This window comes from Etheostoma spectabile, chromosome 19 (genome assembly GCF_008692095.1).
Source record: "Etheostoma spectabile isolate EspeVRDwgs_2016 chromosome 19, UIUC_Espe_1.0, whole genome shotgun sequence".
NCBI lineage: Eukaryota > Metazoa > Chordata > Actinopteri > Perciformes > Percidae > Etheostoma > Etheostoma spectabile.
Window position 1 is genome coordinate 15,105,693 of NC_045751.1, and position 23,023 is coordinate 15,128,715.

The 23,023-nt window shown below is 40.8% G+C and overlaps 1 protein-coding gene across 3 annotated transcripts in view; it reads left to right on the plus strand.

Annotated features, from left to right (window-relative positions):
• The first annotated feature begins 10,494 nt into the window (after positions 1-10,494).
• The window catches only part of nwd2 (NACHT and WD repeat domain containing 2), a 48,538-nt gene continuing 36,009 nt past the window's right edge, over positions 10,495-23,023 (plus strand). Inside the window, exons 1-3 of one of the 3 annotated variants that reach the window (XM_032544764.1) lie at positions 10,495-11,296; positions 12,681-12,849; positions 22,291-22,379. In XM_032544764.1, the coding sequence (XP_032400655.1) occupies positions 12,702-12,849; positions 22,291-22,379 (237 nt within the window). In that variant the 5' untranslated portion in view covers positions 10,495-11,296; positions 12,681-12,701. The other 2 variants (XM_032544763.1, XM_032544765.1) reach the window with 2 other exon arrangements.

Genomic DNA, 23,023 nt, shown 5'->3' on the forward strand with positions numbered 1-23,023 from the left:
TGTGAGAGCCATAATAAAGGCAAAGTTCCAGGTTATTTTTGCACAGGTTAAATCCATTTACAATGATGTTAACTTAAATTGATAAATGTCCCACAAGCCCAAAAAACACTTTAACCTACAAGAGCACTGTAACAGAAAGTCTTGTTGCAGTGATGGAAAAGTGTACTCAGGGTGTGTCAGGACAAAGAGACATCATTGTTTGGTGTGGTTAAAGGTGAAACACACTACTGACAGTACTGATGGATTTTGTTAGAAGTTTTACACACCTGCTCTTATGCTAACAGGGCTAATTTACCTCTTGCTTCTAATGTTTTAAGGACAGTCTTACTTTAGCTGGGAATATTTGACGAGTTTGGAGCGTCGTGTGCATCCCAAATTGCGATGTGATTAACAATTCGGCGGGCAGTTTGATGCTATTTCAATAGGCTCGTTCAAGATGAGCTGCGCCTTGCCTGGTAAAGTGTTCGAGAGCAGGCGGTAGAAGCCAGGGGTGGTGACAAAAAGCCAGAGAGAGAGAGAGAGAGAGAGAGAGAGAGAGAGAGAGAGAGAGAGAGAGAGAGAGAGAGAGATATGTTGTGTATGGGAAGTAGAAGTTTGATTTGCCGGGGTATTTTGGCAAGGGTAATGTTAGTAGAAGTAGTAGTAGTAGTAGTAGTGTAAGTTAGCAGTAGACTTAATTACCCGACCCAGGGTGAGTCTGATGAAAACTGCCGTGTCTGCCCGGATCAGCTCTGAGATTTTCTCAGCACAGTGCTGTGATGGAATCATCTCTGAGATTACGTTGTGTTCTGTTTCTGTTTAGAAGGGAAGGTCGGCTACAGCTCACAGCAAGTTACTACTACTTAATACTGTTAAGTGACGTGCAGGTTACCTCCCCCCCAAAAATGGACACACATACATACACACAGATACGTCACTGGGCACTGAACTGTACACGGTACATAACTTTAAAAACACTATATGTATATGTTATCTGACTATTATATGTTGCAATAGCATTCAGTGTTTGCCATGGCTGCTGTTGGGTCTCACAGATGCATGTGATGGGAATTGTGGCCAGAGAAAGGCCAAACCTTGCCAGACGCCTGTCCAAAGATGTGAACGAATTTTTAACGAGTCCCTTCTCATTAGCCTGAGAATCATATGAAATAAAAGCTCTACATATTTATATTCAGAATTTGTCAGGAAGTATTGTCTAGCTCTTTGCATGTCTGCAGGGAATTGTATACATTGTAATTCTTGTTATTGACTCATTTGAATTCCTGCAGGTTGCTTAAAATTCAAACAGTTCATCTGTTCAGGCTCTTCAACCAGCGAATTGTGGCGCAGGCATGTTCACAGATGGGTAAGGGGAAATTATGAACACGCATGCACACATCACCTCACACATCACCTCATCTATCAGCCCTCATGTGATTGGCTGAGTTGAATTCATATTATCTGGTTGTCTCTTCCAGCCATTTTATAACAAACCAATTTGATCCCCGCTATCACCCCGTCTTTCCATATATCTGAAAAAGTAATAATCATAATAGAGCTCTAATCATGGAGATTTTTATTTTACGAACAAATAACAGTTTTTTTATTCAAAGCTACCCTTTAATGTTCCGAACAGGCTTTATAAAAAGTTGATTTATTTCATGTTTTGACAAAACTACGACCCATTTCATTTAACCTACCATACATCTAATTCCCAGGTAGAGACACAGACCCAAAACGGAACATATTACAACTATAATTTTTGCTTTTGTGTTTTAACTGAAAGGGGGAGGGTTGGGTAACGTCTCAAATGCATTCATGTTGAAGGCTTCTGTCACGCTACCAAGAAAAACATATGACGGATATATGAGACCTGTCACTGTACAAAATGCATCCCCAGATGGTTTTGATATGCTTCACATCACAGTTTAAACACCTTCCATTCTTTCAACAACGCTAAACAAATACAGCAGAGATTTAGTTCTTTTCAGCTCAAGCAATGATAGAGGATTCAACTGTAAATCAAATAGATTTGGTATAATGGCACAACAGCATGCTACATGCATTTAACATAAATCAGAATAAATCAACCAACAGGTACAACACACACTTAAACACACAGTGTTACCTAGAGGATGTGTTCATAGGGAGCAGGATGGTGTGCACTTTAAAGCTGCACTCAAAATTATTTCTTTATCAACGATGGATTAAATGATTGTGTAATGTTAAAAGGGGTTTCTCGCAGCATCAAAGTAGCAGAGAATTAACACCTAACTTTGCAGTTCCGCACAGGTCTACGGTATGAAGCATTTTAGTGGCTTAAGCTTATTGTTTTAGTTTTACACCAAAAACAGAAACTTTACTGTTTTGGTTCACTGTCACTCCACTCATCAACCATGTTTCCATGGTTAGTAATCATGGTTTTGGACAGGTGTTACGTTGAAATGTGTTTAATGTTAGCAACATTAGCACAATTCATTTCCCACATGTATAGCCACCTAAACACAATCGATTCTGGAAGGTGTGGATTAACTTTTACTGATTGAACAGTATAACCGGACACCCACACAGGTGCTTGTTTGCAGTTATAAATGAATGGGCCTGTATTTAACTGTGGGGGAAGACAGCTCCCCTTTTCATTGTCTATGAAGCTATGTCCATGTCATATTCAGAAAGCTCAATCGCTGATTGGATGAACCATTTGTCTATCACATCTGCCATTATTGTTTTGAACAAATAGTAGTGGTCGTCAACATCAGCCATAGATGCCAGTAGCTGATTGGTTTTGTTAGCTGCTGGCTCGGACACAAATGCATTAATTAAAACCTGACAAGATGGATTTTTGTGTGATTTGTGATGACTCGTGACATCGCGAGAAACCAGCTACCATGCCAGATGGGGTTGTCCTCGCCCCTGGTCGTAAAATACTGAATTTTCATTCTTGAAATGCATGGTATTCTTGATACTAACATTGTTTGTTGATATTTGATGTCTCCGTCAACAGGTTAAATGGAAGACAGACTAAAGTCCTACTCACAGCAGCTGACATGACCAAGTATCACCAGATGGAGGGTCATATTTCCTGTTCTGACATCAGATTAATCACATGAGACAAGAACGGAGAATTAGCAGGCTACCTATCATCTTTAGATTAATGAGACAGTAGGTTATAGCCATGCTGGTGTCATAGTTCTGCTCCGTAAAGTCTCCAGTAAGCTGAATTAACTCCAAACCAAGTGTCGCAGATTTAAGATTGTACCCATAGTTTCCCCTATCCTTCCGCCTCTTAAATCTGTCCAGCTGTTTTCTCTACTGTTGTTGTCAGCAGGATGGCGGGAACACCAGTGGATCATTTTCCACCAGAATAATTCTTTGAAATCATAAGGCATGTGACAGCATGTGCTCACGAAACATAAGACAAAGTGTAAGGGTATGGATCCCTCTAGATTACGGATGATTTGTCTTTCACCGTTTGAATTGCACTTTCCATCTGTCCCTTTCTCTGTGTCTAATTGAACCCTTATGTGCTGCTCCTAATGACTCGTCCTTTTTTTGGAAACATACTTTTAATGTGTCTCCATACTACGGAGAGTTTTTACAATACATTGCTATTACGTGACTACATTTCCTGAAGCAAATGTATGGAAGTCTGAGCCTTTATTGAATATGACGTGTTAAAGCAGCTATTTTTTGCTTCTATTTAGCTTGTAAATAACGTACGACAAACGTATTGTCGCTCGGCTGTTGAGAGCTGCTAAAGAGGATGATGATGATGGCAAGTTAATAAGACAAACAATGAGCAAATACAGGATTAGTTCAATCCTGCTAGTTGATAAAAGGCTCAGCAGAGAGCGTTGTTTTTATGCACCAGCAGATATGTAGCCATTACTGCCGTCCCCACAGTTGGCAGCTTGACAGTTTAAATTGTGACCAGAGAAACAGCCACTACATTTTACATTATTTATGCTACATTTCCCGGTGGTTGCCTCACAAAATCTTATCTTGTGTTTAAGTCAGTTTGTCACTACCTCACTGGTTTTGAACAAGAGCAGACCCCCTCTCACACACAATCACACACCTAAGCTTATTTCAGACTGAGCACACGAAGCAGACGAAAGATGCAGCCTGTCCACTCTGAATAACATCTCGGTAAAGTTAGATCTAATGAGGAAATAGAGTCGGAGCGAGCCTTCCCTCCTCTCTGTCTCTGTCACACACAAACAGGCATCAGCCAGCTCACTGGCGTACTAACTAGAAGAAGAACTACAGAGAACCAGGCCCAATTTGACTGTTGTCATGGAGTCCAAGCAGGTTTTTTTTTTTTCCCATTTCACCACAGTATACAAGTTCTTATTGCAAAAATAAGCAGTAGCAGAATCATTTAGTTCTTCTTCTTTTGTATCAGTGATTACTGGATTTTTTTATCCTTGGAAATATTAGTCATAAACTGTACATCTAAGCACCCTTTGGGAAAAATTTTGAAATTAAAGTTAAAACACAAAAGTAGTCATTTTATGCGAATAAACTCAATATTTTGAAAACTAAAGCAGCTAACTGAATTCAATCTTTTTTTTACATTTAACAATTACATCTATTTTCTTTGTTTTTTTTTAAACTTTTCAACTTAAAGGGTGTAATATGAGTTATGCAGTATACGTGCACAGCAATATACAAACAGCATATCCTAATAATTACCATTATTTAATAATAATCCCTTGTTGATCATGCCTCTGGTAAAAGCCATTTCTAAATCACATTTTTAAATGTAAATGCAAGTACATGCACATCTGCTATTATGCGTACTAGTTTTAAGGGGCTTGGAGTTAGCACACTTCAGCAGCAGTCTTATCCAGAACAAGGTATAATATTGGCTTATATGCATGATTACTACAATACCAGCAGATGGAGTGGAAATGGACATTTGACCGCAATCAAATCATCCCACATAGGAGCTGGGTGTCAACAGCAAAACACGCTACAGGAAGTTGACTTTGACTGTGTGTTGAATCAACAAGCGTCAACTACATTTGAAGTGTTGATTTTCATTTAAATAGTCCACCAAGGCTAAACATAACTGTTGGTTAAAATACTTTTCTCACTGTGGGTGTTTCTGTTTGCCCATGCACACACTCTTCTACTCTCTCCATTTGTGTGCGTTTGTTTTGTGTGTGGATGTGTGCATACTTGAACGCCTGTATGCTTGCGTCAATGCGTGTGCGCGTTCAGTACACAACAAGCCCATGCGTGTTTGTGTTTCGTGCCCGTGTGTTTGTGTGGTTAAATTTGGTATCGCAATAATTACACCTCCACTTTCACACACTTGAAAAAAAACAAAAACATACATTTAAATCAATTACACACCAAAAGGTCAGAGTGGGAGCACAACAAAACCACTAATTGGTTAGTGGTGAAAGGTGCCACAGTTGACGTGGCCATAAATAGCTGCGGTCCTCACCAAGGCTTTGGTTTGGCACAAAGTTAATGCATGGATGAGCTAAAATGCATCTCACACTCCAAGTGACCAAATATAACTACAGTTTCTTGGCTGATGCTTGTTGTGGTGTAGGATTCACACTGAGGGAAGCAAGCAAGAGGAGTAGGAGGAGATCTGTTCATGTTGTGTAAAAGTCAGTTTGAATCTGGCTAAACTTTCTATAATATTCCATATTTTGGCTTCAGGCTGATAGTCTTGTCAGAGTGACTTCAAATGAGTGAGCAGCTATGATTTAGTGTCTTTGTCAAGAATACATCCACAGCAGACTAAATGTGTTGGAAACCATCAAAAGATATGATTAATGTAGTCTGGCTCAACAGATGAGAAATTGAGTTGCTCCCCTTCCACTATCAATTTTGCAAGGGCACCGTTGCTGCATCCGGGGCTTGGCACTACCTAGGACGGTTGTGATTGGTTTAAAGAAATACAAACCAGATGCAAGATAGGGCCCCTGGTTTTGTTTTCATCAATCAACATCAGACAAACTTTTTTTTGCTATATAATCCATTTCTTTCCATTTCCTGTAATTTCCACTGGGTTTTTATTTTCAAAACAGATGAATGCAAACTGACCTTAAGATGATCCAGAATAGAAATAAAGCTCCGAATGTATGTAATCACGTGCAAAGTAAATGGTAGCCTTCTGTCCATATACTTTTTAGCCGACCATCACACCAATGTGATTTGTACTCTTTCACTGTCACAATGTTGTTGACCTTTTTCTCCCTGAATACAAATATAAAGATATGTGTTTACTTGATATTTGACTTGCTTGACTCCTGTTTTGTGTTTGCACTGATCCCATTCTGTATGAGGGGTGGGAGGTTGCCTGTCACCTCTTAATCCTGTGTTTTGCTGGTGGAAGAGTGGAAGACCCAGGAAAACTGTTGAGCTCTGATTGGAATCCTGTCTTGGCTAATAGCGGGATTATGTCTGAGTCCTGCTAAGCCTGCACTGCTGGGTTTTTCTTCAGTTATAGCCAGGGTGTCTTCTGGGAGCAGAGAGTATCCGATATTTGAACGTAAACATTGTCAGGGGGAAATGTGGAGGACAGATATGTTCATAGTAAAAATACCAAGTGGCTGATTCATTTTCACACATCCCAATCGAAGCAGTAAGAGCTACTTTTCTTATCGGATCGATTGTGTAGACTTTTCACTCTTGAATAAACCCGGTGATTTGCAAGGTGCCAAAGTTAATCTACTTTGCATAAATTAAATGGTAAGCAGCATCTGTTCCTTCTACAAGCTTGAAATGAAGGTCAAGAAATCAGAAAATGATCTTTTTGTATTTGTACAATACAAATACCGACAAACCTTTACATGTAAATTAAATCATTAAAAAGGGCTTTTTCTTTTAAGGCACACAAGTTGAGGATGTGAAGGTGTCATGGTGGGGATAGTTGGAAAGGATCTGTGGTTACAAAGGCAATCAGTGATGTTGTAGCCAATACTAGAAGTAAGAGGGGACAGAGTGCATTGTCACACAAGAGCAATGTCCCTGGAGCAGATTGGGATTCAAGGACATGCCGAAGGAAGATCAAAGGATCACAGTAATATCTATAATATAAGAGATTCTATAAATGGATGACATTCAAAAGGATCTGTAATCACCAGTTCCGCATATGAACATCTCTTGATGTTCCAGATTTAATTCACTCATCTTTCTTCCGCCCTATACAATGGAACTTTCCAGCCTACCTGAAAAGAATTTAGACATGCAATAATAAGCAAATTGGAAATTAATCTCAAAGAAGGAAGATGATTTTGTAATCAGTTAATTAAATATGTTAATTGGAAAACATTTTAGTCACTTGTATATATTCTGTATACCCAATGTAGCTCGAGCACAACATACACTGTCTACAGCATGGGTCTCAAACTCGCGGCCCGGGGGCCAATTGCGGCCCGCGGGATGATATTTTGTGGCCCCCTACTTGACATCAAAGTTAAGCGTTAGTGCGGCCCGCGCGTTCTGAAACTTTTTCTCATTGCGCTTGTCACTTATGGGCTACCGTAGTAGTCTCCTGACAGCAGCGTAACGGTTGTCAAGCTAGCTAAGTACCCTTTGCGGCAAATGCCTGAGGTTTGACAATGTGATGTCTGTTGTTGTGAAATGCACTAACCATATCAGATCTAGGGGCTTAAAGCACCGGCAGTTCCACGCCCTTTTTGGAGGAAATAGGTTTTTTTTGGAATACTTGATGCGGCCCAGCCAAACCCAGACTCTACTTCCAGCGGCCCCCAAGTAAGATGAGTTTGAGACCCCTGGTCTACAGGGTCTGAAATGAACACCCGACCATGCGCAAAATGCAGCTGAATTTTGCCATTGGCAGGTGAAACTGTCAATCTACCTGCCACGTTGGCAGGTAGCCAATGAGAATTGAGTGATTCAGCAGTCGTTTTTTGCCACTGTTATTCTTTCTCATTCTAACCAAGTCCACCATTTTCTTGGATTTGAGCTAAAAAAAATGGCGTTACATTAATTGGGCGAAGAGACCGGCTGAAACAAGCAACCAACAAAAAGATGAGGATGATTCAAAGAAAAGTAAAAGAGGATGTTTTTATAGCAAGTGAACAGTTGGCGACAACGGCAAAGTTCGTGAGTAGCTAGAGAACAAATCAACGGCAGTGCAGTATTGTTTTATAGTAATATTCTTTGAATATATGGTTTTTATAAACTGCAGTTTTTTTATTTGATTTATTTAATTGTTTCAATAATACCTTACACATAAAAAGTCATCAAATACAATCAAGGATACAAACACAATAAAGTCAAGGACTTATTACCATTGGGGTCCAATTGATTTCGTTAATAATTTAACAGTACTTAAATGTGTATTCTTAACATGTTTAAGAACGATGTTTGTGCATTTTCTGTATTTTGCCTTTATGAGGCAAAAGAAAATGGCTGGTGAAAAGCCTGTTTGGCTAGTGGATTTTAAAATCCACCTGCCACAGTGGCTGGTGGCAAAAAGTTAACTTCAGGCCGTGACTGTCTACAACCATTAATGAGTTTAGCCATGCTGTCTGGTGGCTGTTGTCAGCTATTGGACAGATTGCCTTGAACTTCTTTTACGGATGTTGTTGTCCCCAGAGGATAAAACCTAAAAATGTTGGTAACCCTTACTTTTTCCTATGGTGCCACCATCAGGTAACAATTTTAGTTTGTCCTATTGTTTGGTATATGAGCATATGTACCTGCAAAACTAATGACATTACCATCAGCCTAAGATGTACTTTGTGTTTACCGTTAATGAAAGCATGAATCATATCATTGGGACTTTGCCCAAGTTAAGATTTCCTAATAATGACTTAAAACTGATGGCCATGTGCCCTTGATCTCTGAGTCAGCTAGCTAGAAAAATCCAGCTCAGAGTGGGCATTCCAAATAATGAGAGTTAATGTAGGGTGCCACACAGGAATAGACATTCCCAACAGTCTCCCCTGACTCCCACTCCCTTCATTCCTTCCCAGCTGTTGTGCAGAAACAACCATCCATCACTAGCCTGGTATGTACAGCCAGTGTGTTTGTGTGCATAAAATGAATGTCAGTGTGTACATGGACGTTTGCCAAGTGAACAGCTAGTGTCTGTCCTTTTGTGTCTGTGCGTCTCCCAGGTGACACATCGCATCTTGTCACGACAGTGACTCACATTAGCTTGGAGTGGTCCAAGGTTTGGGGGACAGGAACATGAGCAAATATACAGGCATGCAGGGCAATAAAACCCAACTTGTAATTATTATAACCATGCTTGAATGCACACATATGTTCAAACACTCACCCAAAGGTGACTTAGGGGCAGAGAGATGCTAAATGATTTAAGATGCTGTACAGAGCTCATAAGATTATACATTTTTTAAGGTTTTAAGGCCCCCTGAGCTGTTTTCCCAGGGGCCGGAAATTCTACTGTAACACCAGCAGCCCTGCGCGCACACACATGCCCATCCAAAAACAAACTTTTCGCCTGCCACATCACATCATGCCAACAAACTGTGTAAAGTTCATCCTCTCGAAAGACTGTGGTGCATTAATCCAGTGCAGGTGCGCACATGATTAACTGACAAGGGATTATGAGAGAGAGTGAAACAATAAAGTAAAGAAAGGTCATAACACTGTTGGGAACAAGGCTCCGGTCCCCTGTGCACCACTTGAGCTTTGTCTGAGTGTTACATTTTGTGCTGGTGTGAGCCAATGGTCCTGCCGACTGCCTTAAATGGTCGGTGAGAGCCTGCAGAGCCCTAGAATCCTCCGTGAGACCGGCAGCAGAACAGTAAGTCATCTAGCGTCTAAATATTTTTATCTTACGTAAAAAAATTGTTAAATTTGACAATTGTAGTCATGGTAATGTGTCCTCTAGACTTAAAATTATGCCAGGAATAAGTTAGATAAGTTAACTTTAAATGTTATTGTGTGTGTGCAGAAGGTGAATAAATGAATAAAAAATAAATGTGTTGAATGAAATTTTAAATAGCAGGATTTGGAGCTTCTTGCAATAGTCAGTGCTCATTTAAATGGTGTTTATAGATTTGGAACAATGATTTTAATTGCTGCTTAGGCCTACTTGCAAACGAGGTCACATGCATATTATTATTTGAGATGGTTTGATCTTTAAGATAGAAGTTTTTCTTTCCTTGGCTGGATTTGTGAGATGTGGGCGTACGCATCTGAAAGTGATGTTAAAAGCAAATGTTCGTCATTAAGATGGTAACTATCTAGCCAGGGACCTTATGCATCTATTCATTCTTCTTTTATACACTCATAACTTAAAAGCATCAGTGCAGAGGCTGAGCTTAAGGTTGAAGCAAGAGCTCACTCTTCATCAGATTCAGAGAAATACTTGCTGCTGCCTGCTACACTAAGACTGAGAGGTGGGGGGATATATGGTTCAGTATGGCAAGCCATTTTAACATTTAAAAGCTAGACTGGGCTTGCCATAGTTCAGCGTTTCCCCCTCACAAGAACAGCACAGTAATCAATTCCGTTTAGTACAAATCCAATGCACTTAAACTTTCAGCGCGAATAACCAGAGGCTGCAGAGCAGAGGTACAGTTATCGATGAAGCAATTCATTCAAACTCCCCCCCCACACCTTCTCATCCTCCTCCGGGCTGCTGCTTCCCCCCTATCCGCGGCAAATGCTACTCACTCAGGTATACAGAAAATTAACGCATTACACGTTACTTAGGCTAATTTCTGTTCTTATAAACTCGCATGTAGCAGTTGCTTGTTATAACACCTTTACAAAATTATCTATGAAACTGCTTTACCAGATGAAAAAATGCCACGCACAACTACAACGTAATAATTTTAGCAAGTCATTTTTGCTATCTCCACTAACTGTAGAAGAAAGATGCAGCTTCAGGGCTAACAGTAATTACAGAGAAAACTAACAAGTGAGTGAAACGCTATCTGTCATCATTTCACTTTCATGTGAAACGGCTAAATCAACTTTATTCGACAACTAACTGGTTAAAAAAGTGAAAGTGTAGTGACGTTGCAGTACCGTCGCTTAGCCTACAGTTAGGCTAACGTTACTTTACTTTGTTCGTGACTGGTAGCCTAACATTCACTAGCTAAGAGTGGTAACGTCATTTACGACACGACACTGCTGCTGACTCCGCGGTCCAGTGCGATGTGTAATGGGGGCTGGGTGAGCACCTATCCGTCCACCGGAGAGGAGAGAGACAGAGAGCAAGACATTACAAGAATCCAGAGCTCTTCTCTGTCACCTTCGTCAAGTCAAACAGAAAAGAAGCTAGAGCACGACCGGAACTACACATTGAGTCTTCAACGTAAAAGGGCAAATTACTGGAACAAGCTAGGTAAGTATTCGGAGATAATTTATAAGATGTAAAAACACTCTTTAAATGAATACTGCGTCATTTTTAACGTTCAAAATAGTGACTTGTCTCGAAAACTAATCTTGTTTTCACTATGACGCTGTTTAGTCTTTTGGGTGAGGGTCCAGCAATCTGTATGCTGAAATTTCTATTTTACTTTGAAAATTGCCAGCCTGTAGTCGCTCTTTAATTTTGCCCGGCTTCACACACACGCACACACACACCCTCTCTCAGAGCTTGGTCGGCTCGTAGAGACACCAGGATGCCAGGGGGAGCACTCCGATACACGGCGTCCGTTTTACCGTCTCCCGGCGTCGTCTCTCGGCCACATAAACTCTGATGGGCGTTTTTATCTTCCTTTTACCGTCCTCGACGCTTGGATATTTTCGGAAGCCACGACATGAAGCGAATGAATGTGAGCAACAAGAAGTGTCCTGTTGTGGCTGTCTCCAGCATCACTAGTAGTCAAGTCCTCTCTGTGGATGCGGTGCCTCTGTGATTTTTAGTGGTCTGTTTTCAGAGGATTTAACGTAGTGTTCTGTAGTGGACTACCCAACTTTCCCCCGCTTTTTGTTGTCTTTTTTTGAGGTTTTTCCGTCTTTGAAACAAAGATTTCAGACCAACTCCGGAAAACCAGCGTCTTGACGTCTGCTCCTGGCGGAATAACCATTCGTATAGCGGTTATTCGCCTGTACAAGCATCTTCTCTGGGGGTGGGAATACGACTGATGCTTGCCTTGCTCGAAAATTCGAGTTTTGTTTCGTCTCGTTCTGTTTGTCTGTTTGTCCCACAGTGGCATGAAAATTCATGAATGCGTCCAAGGACATGTATACAAATTACGCATGCACCCTGACGGTAGTAGGCTGTGCGTAATATCCTATTATTATATCCCTACCATATTATTGTAACAACAAACACATTCAGTTTCACTCCAGTGTTTGGAGATTTGGCAGATCCATCCTAACTTAATTTGTGTGTGTTATGTGTGTGTGGCATGGGCGTTATAGGCTATAGCAAGGTATTGTCACGCTTATACCTGCAGTAAAAACGTCTAAATAAATATTGTGCATTTTATGTGAGAAAAGATCAAACTCATTACTCTTTTAAAGTCACATTTGCGCAAATGTTGAAATGTGTCTTGAAAGTCCTATGCATCTTCTGTCCTTAGGAATTAAGTCAATGCATGTACATGTGTCCAAAGTTAGCTGCAAATTAAACCGTGCAGCTCCTTTGCCATAATTAACGCCCCATGTGTGTGGATGGATCAGGGGAATCTGCGCGCAAGCATGCAAGTCTGGCCAAGAGCCTGCGTGTGCGCCCCTGGCCGCTCTAACATCCCCCTTCTTGTGCGTGTGTTTGTGTGTAGCCACGCTGGAAGTCGCCCACCATGTGGCCGTCGGGTGTGGGGAGCAGGCAGCCCTGCCCGCGGGAGTCGGCGCTGCGCAAGGCGGCCATCAGCGGCAACATCAACGCCCTGCCGCACCACGTCCCCACCGGCCGCAGCGTCCGGGTCTTTATCTGTGCCAACCCTGACGGTAAGATTAGTGTGACACCACCACCCCATACAAATATGGAAATACATTAACTATATTATCCAGATGTCTTGGGCTTTTTAGTATGTTTGAGTTGAATTGTCTGCAGTGGAATTTAACATGGTTAAGTAACGGTTTAGTAGCATTGTGTGGACAGTTCTTGAGAAATAATCATGAAACAAATTGCAGCTATTAGCTTTTAGTGCTGAAAAGAAAAAAAAGAAAAAAGTAACTCAAGCACTGTAAAATAGAACAGGGGTTCCCAAATCTTTCAGCCCACGACCCCCAAAGTAACGGTGCAAGTGACTTGCGACCCCCCCACCATAAACATATATAAAGATTGCGCCCAACTGCGCATGCACTATAAGCGTGAAAATCAAAAGAGCTGTTCCCTTTTTATTTATTTGCTTGGTTTTATTTTAAATTTAGCCACTAGTTTTATCTTGTGTTAAAATCATGGCCAACATATGCTATTTCTAATCGTTTTTAAATTTTTGTTTTATTTCTGGAAATCAACTTGCGACCCCCCCCTCTCTGGTTTGCGACCCCCCTGTGGGTCCCGACCCCCACTTTGGGAATCACTGAAATAGAAGCTTAACGCATTGGGAAATAAAATACAGCCACTTTCCAAGCATGTGATCTTGTGATACAGTATTGATTTAGACCCATTTAAAAAGTCAAGGTTCTGAGGTTAAGGTGTAGTCTATTCACAAGGCATTGCGCTGCAACATTAAGATACCCTTAACCTAATAGAAAAACTGGAAAATATCTTTAATTAAGTTCCATTAGGCCAATTAACAGCTTGACAAAAAACAAATTGGCACATGATTTATTCCAATATCACAATGCAACAACACATTGTTCTCGACATAGAGTGCATGGTGTGAGCAGAGTGCAAAGACAGTTGGGTTGTGAGGAAGACACCCAGTTGCAGCTCTGTATCTGAATATGCCCTCTGGGCAAAGGGGTAAAAATAGGCTCCGTAAAACTGGAGTAAACAAGGCAAGGGAAGTAGAGTAGGCCATGAGAGAGAGGGAGAGAAGGGAAGGGGGGGCATGGCAGAATTAAAAAGGGAGGTTGCTTTTGTCGAGACATCACCCCCAAAAAGAATACATTGAAGAATACACTGACTTCACTTTATTGAAGTGTTATGGCCCGCGGTAGACGGTGAAAAGGCTGGCACTGTTTAGCCACCTGTAGCTGACTCAGTCATTCAGACCATCGCCTCACAGTACGGATTTAACTCTCCAATCTACACATGGATAGAAAAACGATGAGGGGGCTATATCAAGTAGTTTCTTTTCACACTGTTGACATAAATGGAAAGACACACATCTCAGCCTGAGCTGTGAAAAGAGCTAATTATGAGCTGCTGTTTCCAGTGAAACGTGGCACTGGTATCCAGCGCTAGTATATCCTGGCAATGAAGGTACACACGCTGTCTTACTTCAAACAGTGGCACAGAAACAATGCTGATTCCCCTACCTTTGTCAAATCACATTTGCAACAAGGTATTCTTTGCATTTGTTTTGATCTCGGATGAGTTCACTCCATTACAGTATTCCCGCTGTACTGTAGCTATTGTCAGTAACAGAAAAGATTCAAACTATTTGCAGAACCTTCCTACTCTTGCAAATGTTTTTGGTGCAGTAAATCCTATATGCACATGAGAAATACTGTTATTGCTAACTATGACAAAGATCTGCCCTCAGTCCTGCTGCAGAACTTGTTTCTCCATGTTCACTAGAGGGGGCTGTCCATGCACTTATTTAATAGCACTCAACACACTGTTTATGTATAATGTGGTCAAATCAGACAAGCAATCATGACCCAAATGGATCAATATACACATTTTGATGGTAGGAGCCCCTCTCTGCTTCAGTATCACCCTTTTGGCATTTTCCTCCAACATTTTCATTTAAATCCCACCAAATCCTATTGTCACATAGTGGAGTATTAGTCTATTTAGGCTCGTGACCGGAAAGCTGTGACCGTGAAATTGAATGAGTAACTCTAACCCTAGTTGAGCAGGAACAGAAAGAGCATATTTCCTCACATTTCTCCCCAAAGATGTACAGTATATGCATCAAAGAATGAAGCAGTATGAGTGTGAAGGAGTTGCTGAAAGCTGGGTAGAATCCGTTGCTTTGACAAACTCTCCTTTAAAATAACAGTGTAATTTCACTATTTGTAATACAAGACACTACAAAAGGTACACAGTGCTATTTGCAGTAAAAATCTCCCCTCCAATACGGTAAAGCTGCACTTTTTCTGTTTGACCGGGGGACATGTCCACTTTGATCTACAGCGCCAAGATGTTTAAGTGCTTGCTGGTTATAGTGTTGGCTCTGCTTAATATACTGACCCTAATGCTCCTAATCAAAAGCCATAGGATACTGCAGGGCAATGCCACTGCTGTATTCACCGTCAGGGACCTCTGTTGTGTTTCTTTGCACCGTCTATAAAAAGGGGCATGTCATTTTTAAATAAATTGGTAGAAAAGTACATTGTCTTCCTCAGAAAAAGTTGACAGAGGAGAGTGGTGTGAGATCTCAGCACATGCATATGCTACACTAGAAGGTTCACTCAACAATGCGGTGATATAGAGTATGTGTATTCCAGAGTGTTTGCCAAAATGTAAGCCAAACTACTAATTTGAGTGGATTCACATCCTCCTTCCATGATGTTAATGAATCACTCAAATTCTTGGCGCAGGTGGATAAATCTGTGTGTGTGTGTGTGTGTGTGTGTGTGTGTGTGTGTGTGTGTTGTGTGGTGTGTGTGTGTGTGTGTGTGTGTGTGTGTGTGTGTGTGTGTGTGTGTGTGTGTGTGGTGTGTGTGTGTGGCCACAGTCGATCATTTAAAAACCCAGCGATCTGTTCTGCGGTAGCAAGTGAGCGTCAAACAGCCAGAGAAAAGCATATGATTTATTTGTTTTTGTGTTTACCGCTCAGTGCATTATGCATCCTCTTCTATCAACGTGTGGGTGTGTGGTGTGTTGGTGGTGTGGGGTGTGGTGTGTGTGTGTGTGTGTGTGTGTGTGTGTGTGTGTGTGTGTGTTCATGGAGATCCATATAAGCATATCAAGACAACTCCATTACCTTGCTGTAGTCACCTCAGGGGCTCTGGCATCGGTTGTGTGCAATAGGCAGCTATTTGTATGCAAGATACCACTAAAGCTGTTTAAAATTGATAAAAAGCATGAGGCCGTAGGGATGCGATGCATAAAATCATCTACCCCTCCAACGCACCATCATCAAGGCTATAGTATGTCACCACAGAGACCACCAATTACATTACATTTCACCCCACAATTATTCCTATTGTTCCAAATTTCTCTATTTATCTTTTTTCAGTTTGTTTTGTAGGTTTTTAACTGATTTCCGCAATTCAATGGTCTCTTTACTTCAAGAATGTCTCGCTCTCCCTAATCATCCAATTTATGTCAAATTGAGTCTGGTGAAAGAGAATAAAGAAGAGAGTGGGAGGGATGAAAAGGAGGACAGAGGGAGAGATGACAGGTGGAAATACAGAGTCAAGGGTGGCTTTTGTTTAAGAAATTGCTTTTCAGGGGCTGGTGAGTGCCAGCGAGCTGGAGCCCAGTTCTTTCTTTTTCTCAAAGCTTTTTTTTGGGGCATTTTAGGCCTTTTATTGTATAGGACAGTTTAGACTTGAAAGGGGAGAGAGAAGGGGACTGACATGCAGCAAAGGGCCACAGGTCAGAGTCGATCCGGTGGCGAACGCCTCTTCTACCAGGTGAGCTAACCAGGCGCCCGGGGCCCCAGTTCTGCGGCAAGTGAAGTGCTTGCGAGCTTATTACTCCCCCCTCTTGTGTCGTCCTTGGCCTCCATGCCTCCGCTCTTCTCCTCAAGGGAACGCGAAAGCTCATTCTCACTAGTTTGGCAGCAGCTTTAAGTGACCTCTCTCGGAGTTTCCCAGAGTGCTGTGAAGCAAGACTGCACCCCCAGGACACCGTTCTGACAAAATCAGCAGTTGCCCTCACACACTCATCTAATTCCCAGGGTGTTTGAGCCATTTAATGGAGCACACTGTAAAAATATTTCATCGGATGAATGATGGTGATGATAGCAAGCAGCCCAGCCAGATACACCTGAATGAAATGACATAGTGATCATCCACTTATAACCAACATAATTAACCTCGAGAAAAACTAGTGTGGTCTGCAAGTGGTTTATAACTAATGGACGTTTTATTTTATGTGCGCATCAAGGGCTCTGCTGGGGAGAGTTTGGAGGCTTAATGCTGATAATTGAGATTGCAAATGGACACAATCTTACCAGTAACTTCCAATGAACATTTCTTTCAAGGTCTTCTTAGAGGATGTGTTAATTTTTGGAACCAGTCACTATTTTTGGCTTCTTTTAAAGTCACTACAATATAATGTGGTAAGGCTTCAAGTCTTGCCAAACAGTTTCTTAACTGAATTCTTTAGTTTGCAGGCAATATGTCGCTCTATCAAAAGTGTTATAAATCTGTAAACTCCCAATTTCAAGATTCCATTTTCAGAATTTGTTAGATTTGTAGATGAATTTCCCAAAACCACGGAGCGACTTCACTACGAAAATGAATATTTAACACATCTGCCACAATTCAATTCTCCTTGGAATATAGTACTTTCTCTTAATTTCTCGAGATCCCACCATATCAAGGACACCGACAGAAATAAAGTGTTGCACCCAAAGATTTATCATCCTAAAAAGGCACAGTTTCAAAGATTAAAAAGTAACACTGAGGATTAGAAACGCGATGACTATCTGGCTATGAGGTTCCTAGTGAGGCAGTGTAATATAGATCTGATAAACAGAGTAAAACCAAATTTGATTACACAACTATATTATAGCTCTTTATATTACAAAAAAGCAAAAACCTTTAGTAACTTGTTACATACTTTCTCTACAAGGAGCAGCATAATAAGTAACTAGGGTATGCATAGGTTTGGTTTAAACATTGGTAGGGACTTTTTTTGTTTTGTCCACCACCAATATGCACAATTGTGTACAGTATATGTGCACTTGCTCACATGCACACAAACACACATGGAACATGATTCTGCTAAACGGTTGCTTATTACGGGCTCAAAACAGGGCTTGCATTTTTGTATGTAATGTTTCACATTTTATTTCATTACTGTAAGTTTGGGACTCGTTCGGGACCGCCAAAGATTTGACCGGAGAAAACCCAAGAACTTACCGCTAACCCAGACGTAGTACTAAAGGAAGATGAAAATTGAGCGGAAGTACGTAGGAGGGCGGAGCCAAGCTAAACATGAATCTGCTTATATGACAAAGCCCTTAAAAGCCCCACTAGTGGCTTTTAAGACAACAGCTGCTAGCACAGATGTTACCCAATCATAGTCTACCGAACATAAAAATGTACTAACACAGGTTCTTTATGCAAACACTGTTGGGGTTATTTATTCATATATTTTAGGTTACTGACAGAGAAACTTGGAAGTCCCCATTACTGTTACATCCAGACCCATTTTATCATGTTTTACTGTAAATTTCTTTTTCCCCTTAACATCAAGTGTGGATGGTGGCACAATAAACTCCAGTAAATTTCTTTCATCTTGTTTCAGTGATATTCAGATAACCTTTAGGGTCTCCCTGTGCTCAGGAAATGATGGAACATCTGGCCTTTATGGATGGCTGACTTACACAGCCACAATTTGTCTTGAGTATCGTCCAGGTCATTCAAAATCGATGTGCTCACTGACTTTTGCACCATCGTGGTTCAGGTTCAGATCCACATCTGCACATTACAACAACGTTAATTTGAGGTTTTTGAGCAACAGCCCTGCGTACACTGAGAAAGAAATGTTTTGTTTACAATTTGTGGTCTATTCTTATGTAAAGTAGACTTATTTAAGATTTCTTAAGGCATCAGTGTTTCATTGTAAACTATGCAGTGATGAGATGTTGCATTCAACACGCAAGAGAGAGAATGACATGCTGCAGGTTACAGGCTGAATTTCAATTTAACTGCAACAAAAGATAATTTGTTAATTTTTCAATTAATTGTTGAATTTATAAAATACCAGAACAGTTTCCTATGGATTCTTTTGTCTCACAAACAGTCCAAAACCAGAGCATATTCACATTTGAGAAGCTGGAACCATAAAATAGCTTTTTTTAGCATGATAAACGACTAATCAAAAATTGTTGACAATGAATTTTTCTGACCATTGACTAAATAGATTAATCGAAAAAATCGTTAATTTAAACCTAAAACATCCCAGATGCATGAAAACATACTCTTAACCAGTGGTTCCCAACCTTTTTTTAGTTTTTTTCTACTAACCCCCTTGTCAAAGTTCACATATATGCAAAATACCCACTAAAGAGTGATGTGCCTTACTTGTGAATATCTCTAAACATGTCTGCCTCCGATTTTATGACGAATTTTTATTGAGGTACTCAAAAAACTGACAGATTTCCAGTGCGTTTTGTATGTTATCCAACAGAGACACTCTTTTTGGATGCAGACACTTAAAGGACCTCAGATACACACATGCACATCACATACATCACACACACCACACATACACTAGCATCCTTGTCAATATAAATGACCACCGTGTCACAGCTTTGTTCTATTTGCTGAGGCTCTTCTCTCTCTCTTTTAATCAAATATCTCTTAGCAGGTGTGCATACCAAGTGCCTCTGGAGTGTCAGTTGGCGTAGCTTGATGAGAGCAGAGTGATTGCTTTGACAAAGCCTTGTTGGTGAGACTTGGAGTGACCGCTATCGGAGGACTGAAGGACCAGCTGAAGCAATGTAGCAGTGTTAACTGAGTTAATAGTGTTGTAATTATTTTGGGTTATCTTTATGGCCTGTTATCCATAGAACGTTAGGATATAACAAACAATGCCTGGTTGCAGTTTTTCAAATGTGAGGATTTGAGTATTCAAATCACTGTAAATTAAATATCTTTGGGTTTGGATCAACCATATGACTGTATACTGTACTTCTGTACTGTAGCGTTCCTCCCTTCTAACAGGATCCACAGGAGCGTTTCATAAATTAGCTCCACTAGCAGAGGCAGGAAATACAAACCACAGGAGCATTTTTGGTCACGGTTTTAAACTCGTCGTTAGGGTTATGAAATGGTCGCAGTTTGGTTACATTTAGGCAACAAAACTACTAAGTTAATTTTAGAAAAAAAGTGGTAGTTTGGTTTGGATTCAGATGTTACTTCACTTACGGTTACGCACTTGACGCAGAACGTGATGTAGCTCTGTTCGTTACTTAAAGTTAAAAAACAACAACTCGAGACAACAAGACATGAACCCCCGTCTCCTGGGTAAAAGTCCTGTGTTTGGTTGACCCATCTACCACCTTACTCGGAATTTGACGCCGTTATACTTTGTCACCTTACTATCTGCTTTGCTTTCATCATAATTCCCACATAGCTACGAGGACACCGCCACAATAAAACGTAAATGTGAGTCATAATTGCTGCAGTCTCGTTTGGGCTGTTGGTTGGACAAAACAAGCAGTATGAAGATGTCCTCTTGGACTCTGGGATATTCCATTTTCACCTATTAAAGTCTAAACAATAAATGGAATATAAAAATAATTGTTAGCAGCAGCCATTGCATTGAGTATAAAAGAAAGAAGGAAGAGGAAAAAAAAAAAATGGACTATGTTCAAATGACCACCCATTAGTTCCCTGATGGGAGGATGAGGGAGGAATAGAGAAAAGAAAAGGAGTGGATAAAGAAAAAAGAATGAGCTGACAAGATACAGTATATCTGAAAGGAAAGATAGATTGGTCGACACTATTGAAATAAACAGGTTGGGAAATTGGAGGGAGGGACACACAACGAGAAAGAGGGGAATGTAACATTCAGTCTTTGTTCCTTTACAAGTGGGTGTGCACACAACACACATACACACACACACACACACACACACACAAACAGACACATACACATACACACATCAGGCTGCCATAACTCATCATCATCCCACAAAAAAAGAGAGAGAGGGAAGCGTCTTGCAGTTATCAGCACAATACAAACATCAACACAGTTTAGTCTGTCAGGTCACGAAAGACACCGTGCAGCAACATGCAGATTAGGATTGCACTCCTTTTTTAACACATAAACAGTTTTAATCCAAATTTCATAATTCATAAACACTGCTATTCTGTGGTTATGATGTCATCTACCAAACTAAGATAACTGTAAAGTATCTCTAATGGAATTAGATCAGAGCTCCACTGATGCAGCAAGTGCCGTTTATTTCATTTGCATACTATTACAGCCATTCAGTTTTGGTTTGACATTTTGCCCGGGTAGCCGTGGGCGGATATACGTACGGTCACGGCCCAAAGCCTTACTAAAGATAGATGAGAGGAATATTCGTCAGACTAAATTTATGGGCTCTTCTGCTCACACTGCGTATGACATGGTTAGTGGCTGAGGGGATGTTTGTGCGCCGTCCACCATGTGTGTTCTTTGTGCGCGCATATGTGTGCATGTGCAAGTCATCTTCTTGGTCACACAGGGGCTCTCTGTCAGGCATGTTCTGTTTTTAACTATCCATCCACACCCTTCAGAAAAAGAGAGGGAGGAAGAGACTGGGCCTGTCCAAGTAAATTACAGTAACCATTTGAAAAAGAGAGGACAGGAGGAAAGAAAGTGGGACACAACAACAAGCCGTGGGCACTCACTGTGTGACACTCCGACTGTCCAATATGAACACTGCCTTACTTTTTAATGCTGCCTAATCCCACATTCTTAAATAGTGTGTGTAAGCACTGACTCTATGTAATCATATTTTTTATTGGTGTAAAAAGAGGTTGCATATTTAAAAATGATATGGTGCTGACATTTATATTGGCATGAATTATTTAAGAGGTGATTAGTTGATTAATTGATTAGTTGAATGGCTCTTATTATTCACCTGTTGTTCCAGCTATCCAATTAAGATACACCCGCTGTTGAATGAAGGTTAAACTGTGGTGTTTCTGTTGTAACTCTGACAAAGACCAAAAAAAAGTAAAGTCTGGTCTGCATATATATGGGAATAGTTCCAACATTTTGGGAAATTTGCTAACTTTCAGAGAGCTACATAAGAATGTCAGAAGTGTTAAGTGTATTTTGATTGAGAAAAGAGAACCAGACAAGCTTTTGCAAGGCTAAGATAATCATCCCGTAGCTCAAGCTCTGTACATAACGCACACACATTAGACTGGTATCGATCTTCCCATCCGCCGCACAGAGAGGTGAATACTATTTCCCAAAAAGCTTAACTCTTTACTTGAATTTTCTCCCTTTAAATTGATTTGGCAACGCAAATACAGCTTTTACTATAATGTACACATTGCTTCTACTCCTATACACGAGTGCTTAAAGTTAGATTTTTTTGGTAAGTGTTAGTTCAACACTTTAGTATGTCCTCTTTCTTTTGTCTCCAGACACAGAGGCGGAGAGGAACGCACTGAAAGAACACGTCTACCCCAAACTACGGGACTTCTGCAGGGAGAACTATGGGATTGAATTCCAGGTAACTGACTGTATTCCCCTTTATATGCCTTTATTTTTCTTTCTAATTGTTTTCTTTTTAGTCTTACCTCCCTCCAGTTCAAGGGACCTGTAATTTCCAGAGCTGTAGTTTGCCGGTACTGACTGTTAAGTGCCTCCAAATCTACGCCATGGCTTACAGAGTGCCTGGAGGGGCCTGAGAGCGGCATGCAGAGGTCCCTGTCCCTTTAGGCGGACAGAAGGCCAGCAGAGATAAGGTTTCCATCAGTGAAGGCTGGCACAAATCTAGCTGTGGATAAAGCATGATGCAAGGGCCTTCCCTTTGTTGTTGTAGGAGAATTGCTGCATTCTCCCTCCGGTGTCCACTGATCAAGATCATTTGCATTGCAAATCAGCATCAGTGTACATGGAAAGATCGCTATCAGAGGTTTATTTGTTTAACACATCCAGCAGGGCCAGCGAGCCAGGGGGATATTTTTGCCATAGATTGTTCCTGGAAGGATTTGAGGAGATTTGTTTCCGACTAAGAGACTTGTGACCTCTGAATTGTTTCGTAAAGCTGTGGTCTGCAGGGTGTCGGCAGCTAATTCTTATTTCATGTTAATAATGTGTTGGATTATAAACAACTCCGAGCACATACAATCTAAAAAAAAGTGCTATAACAAG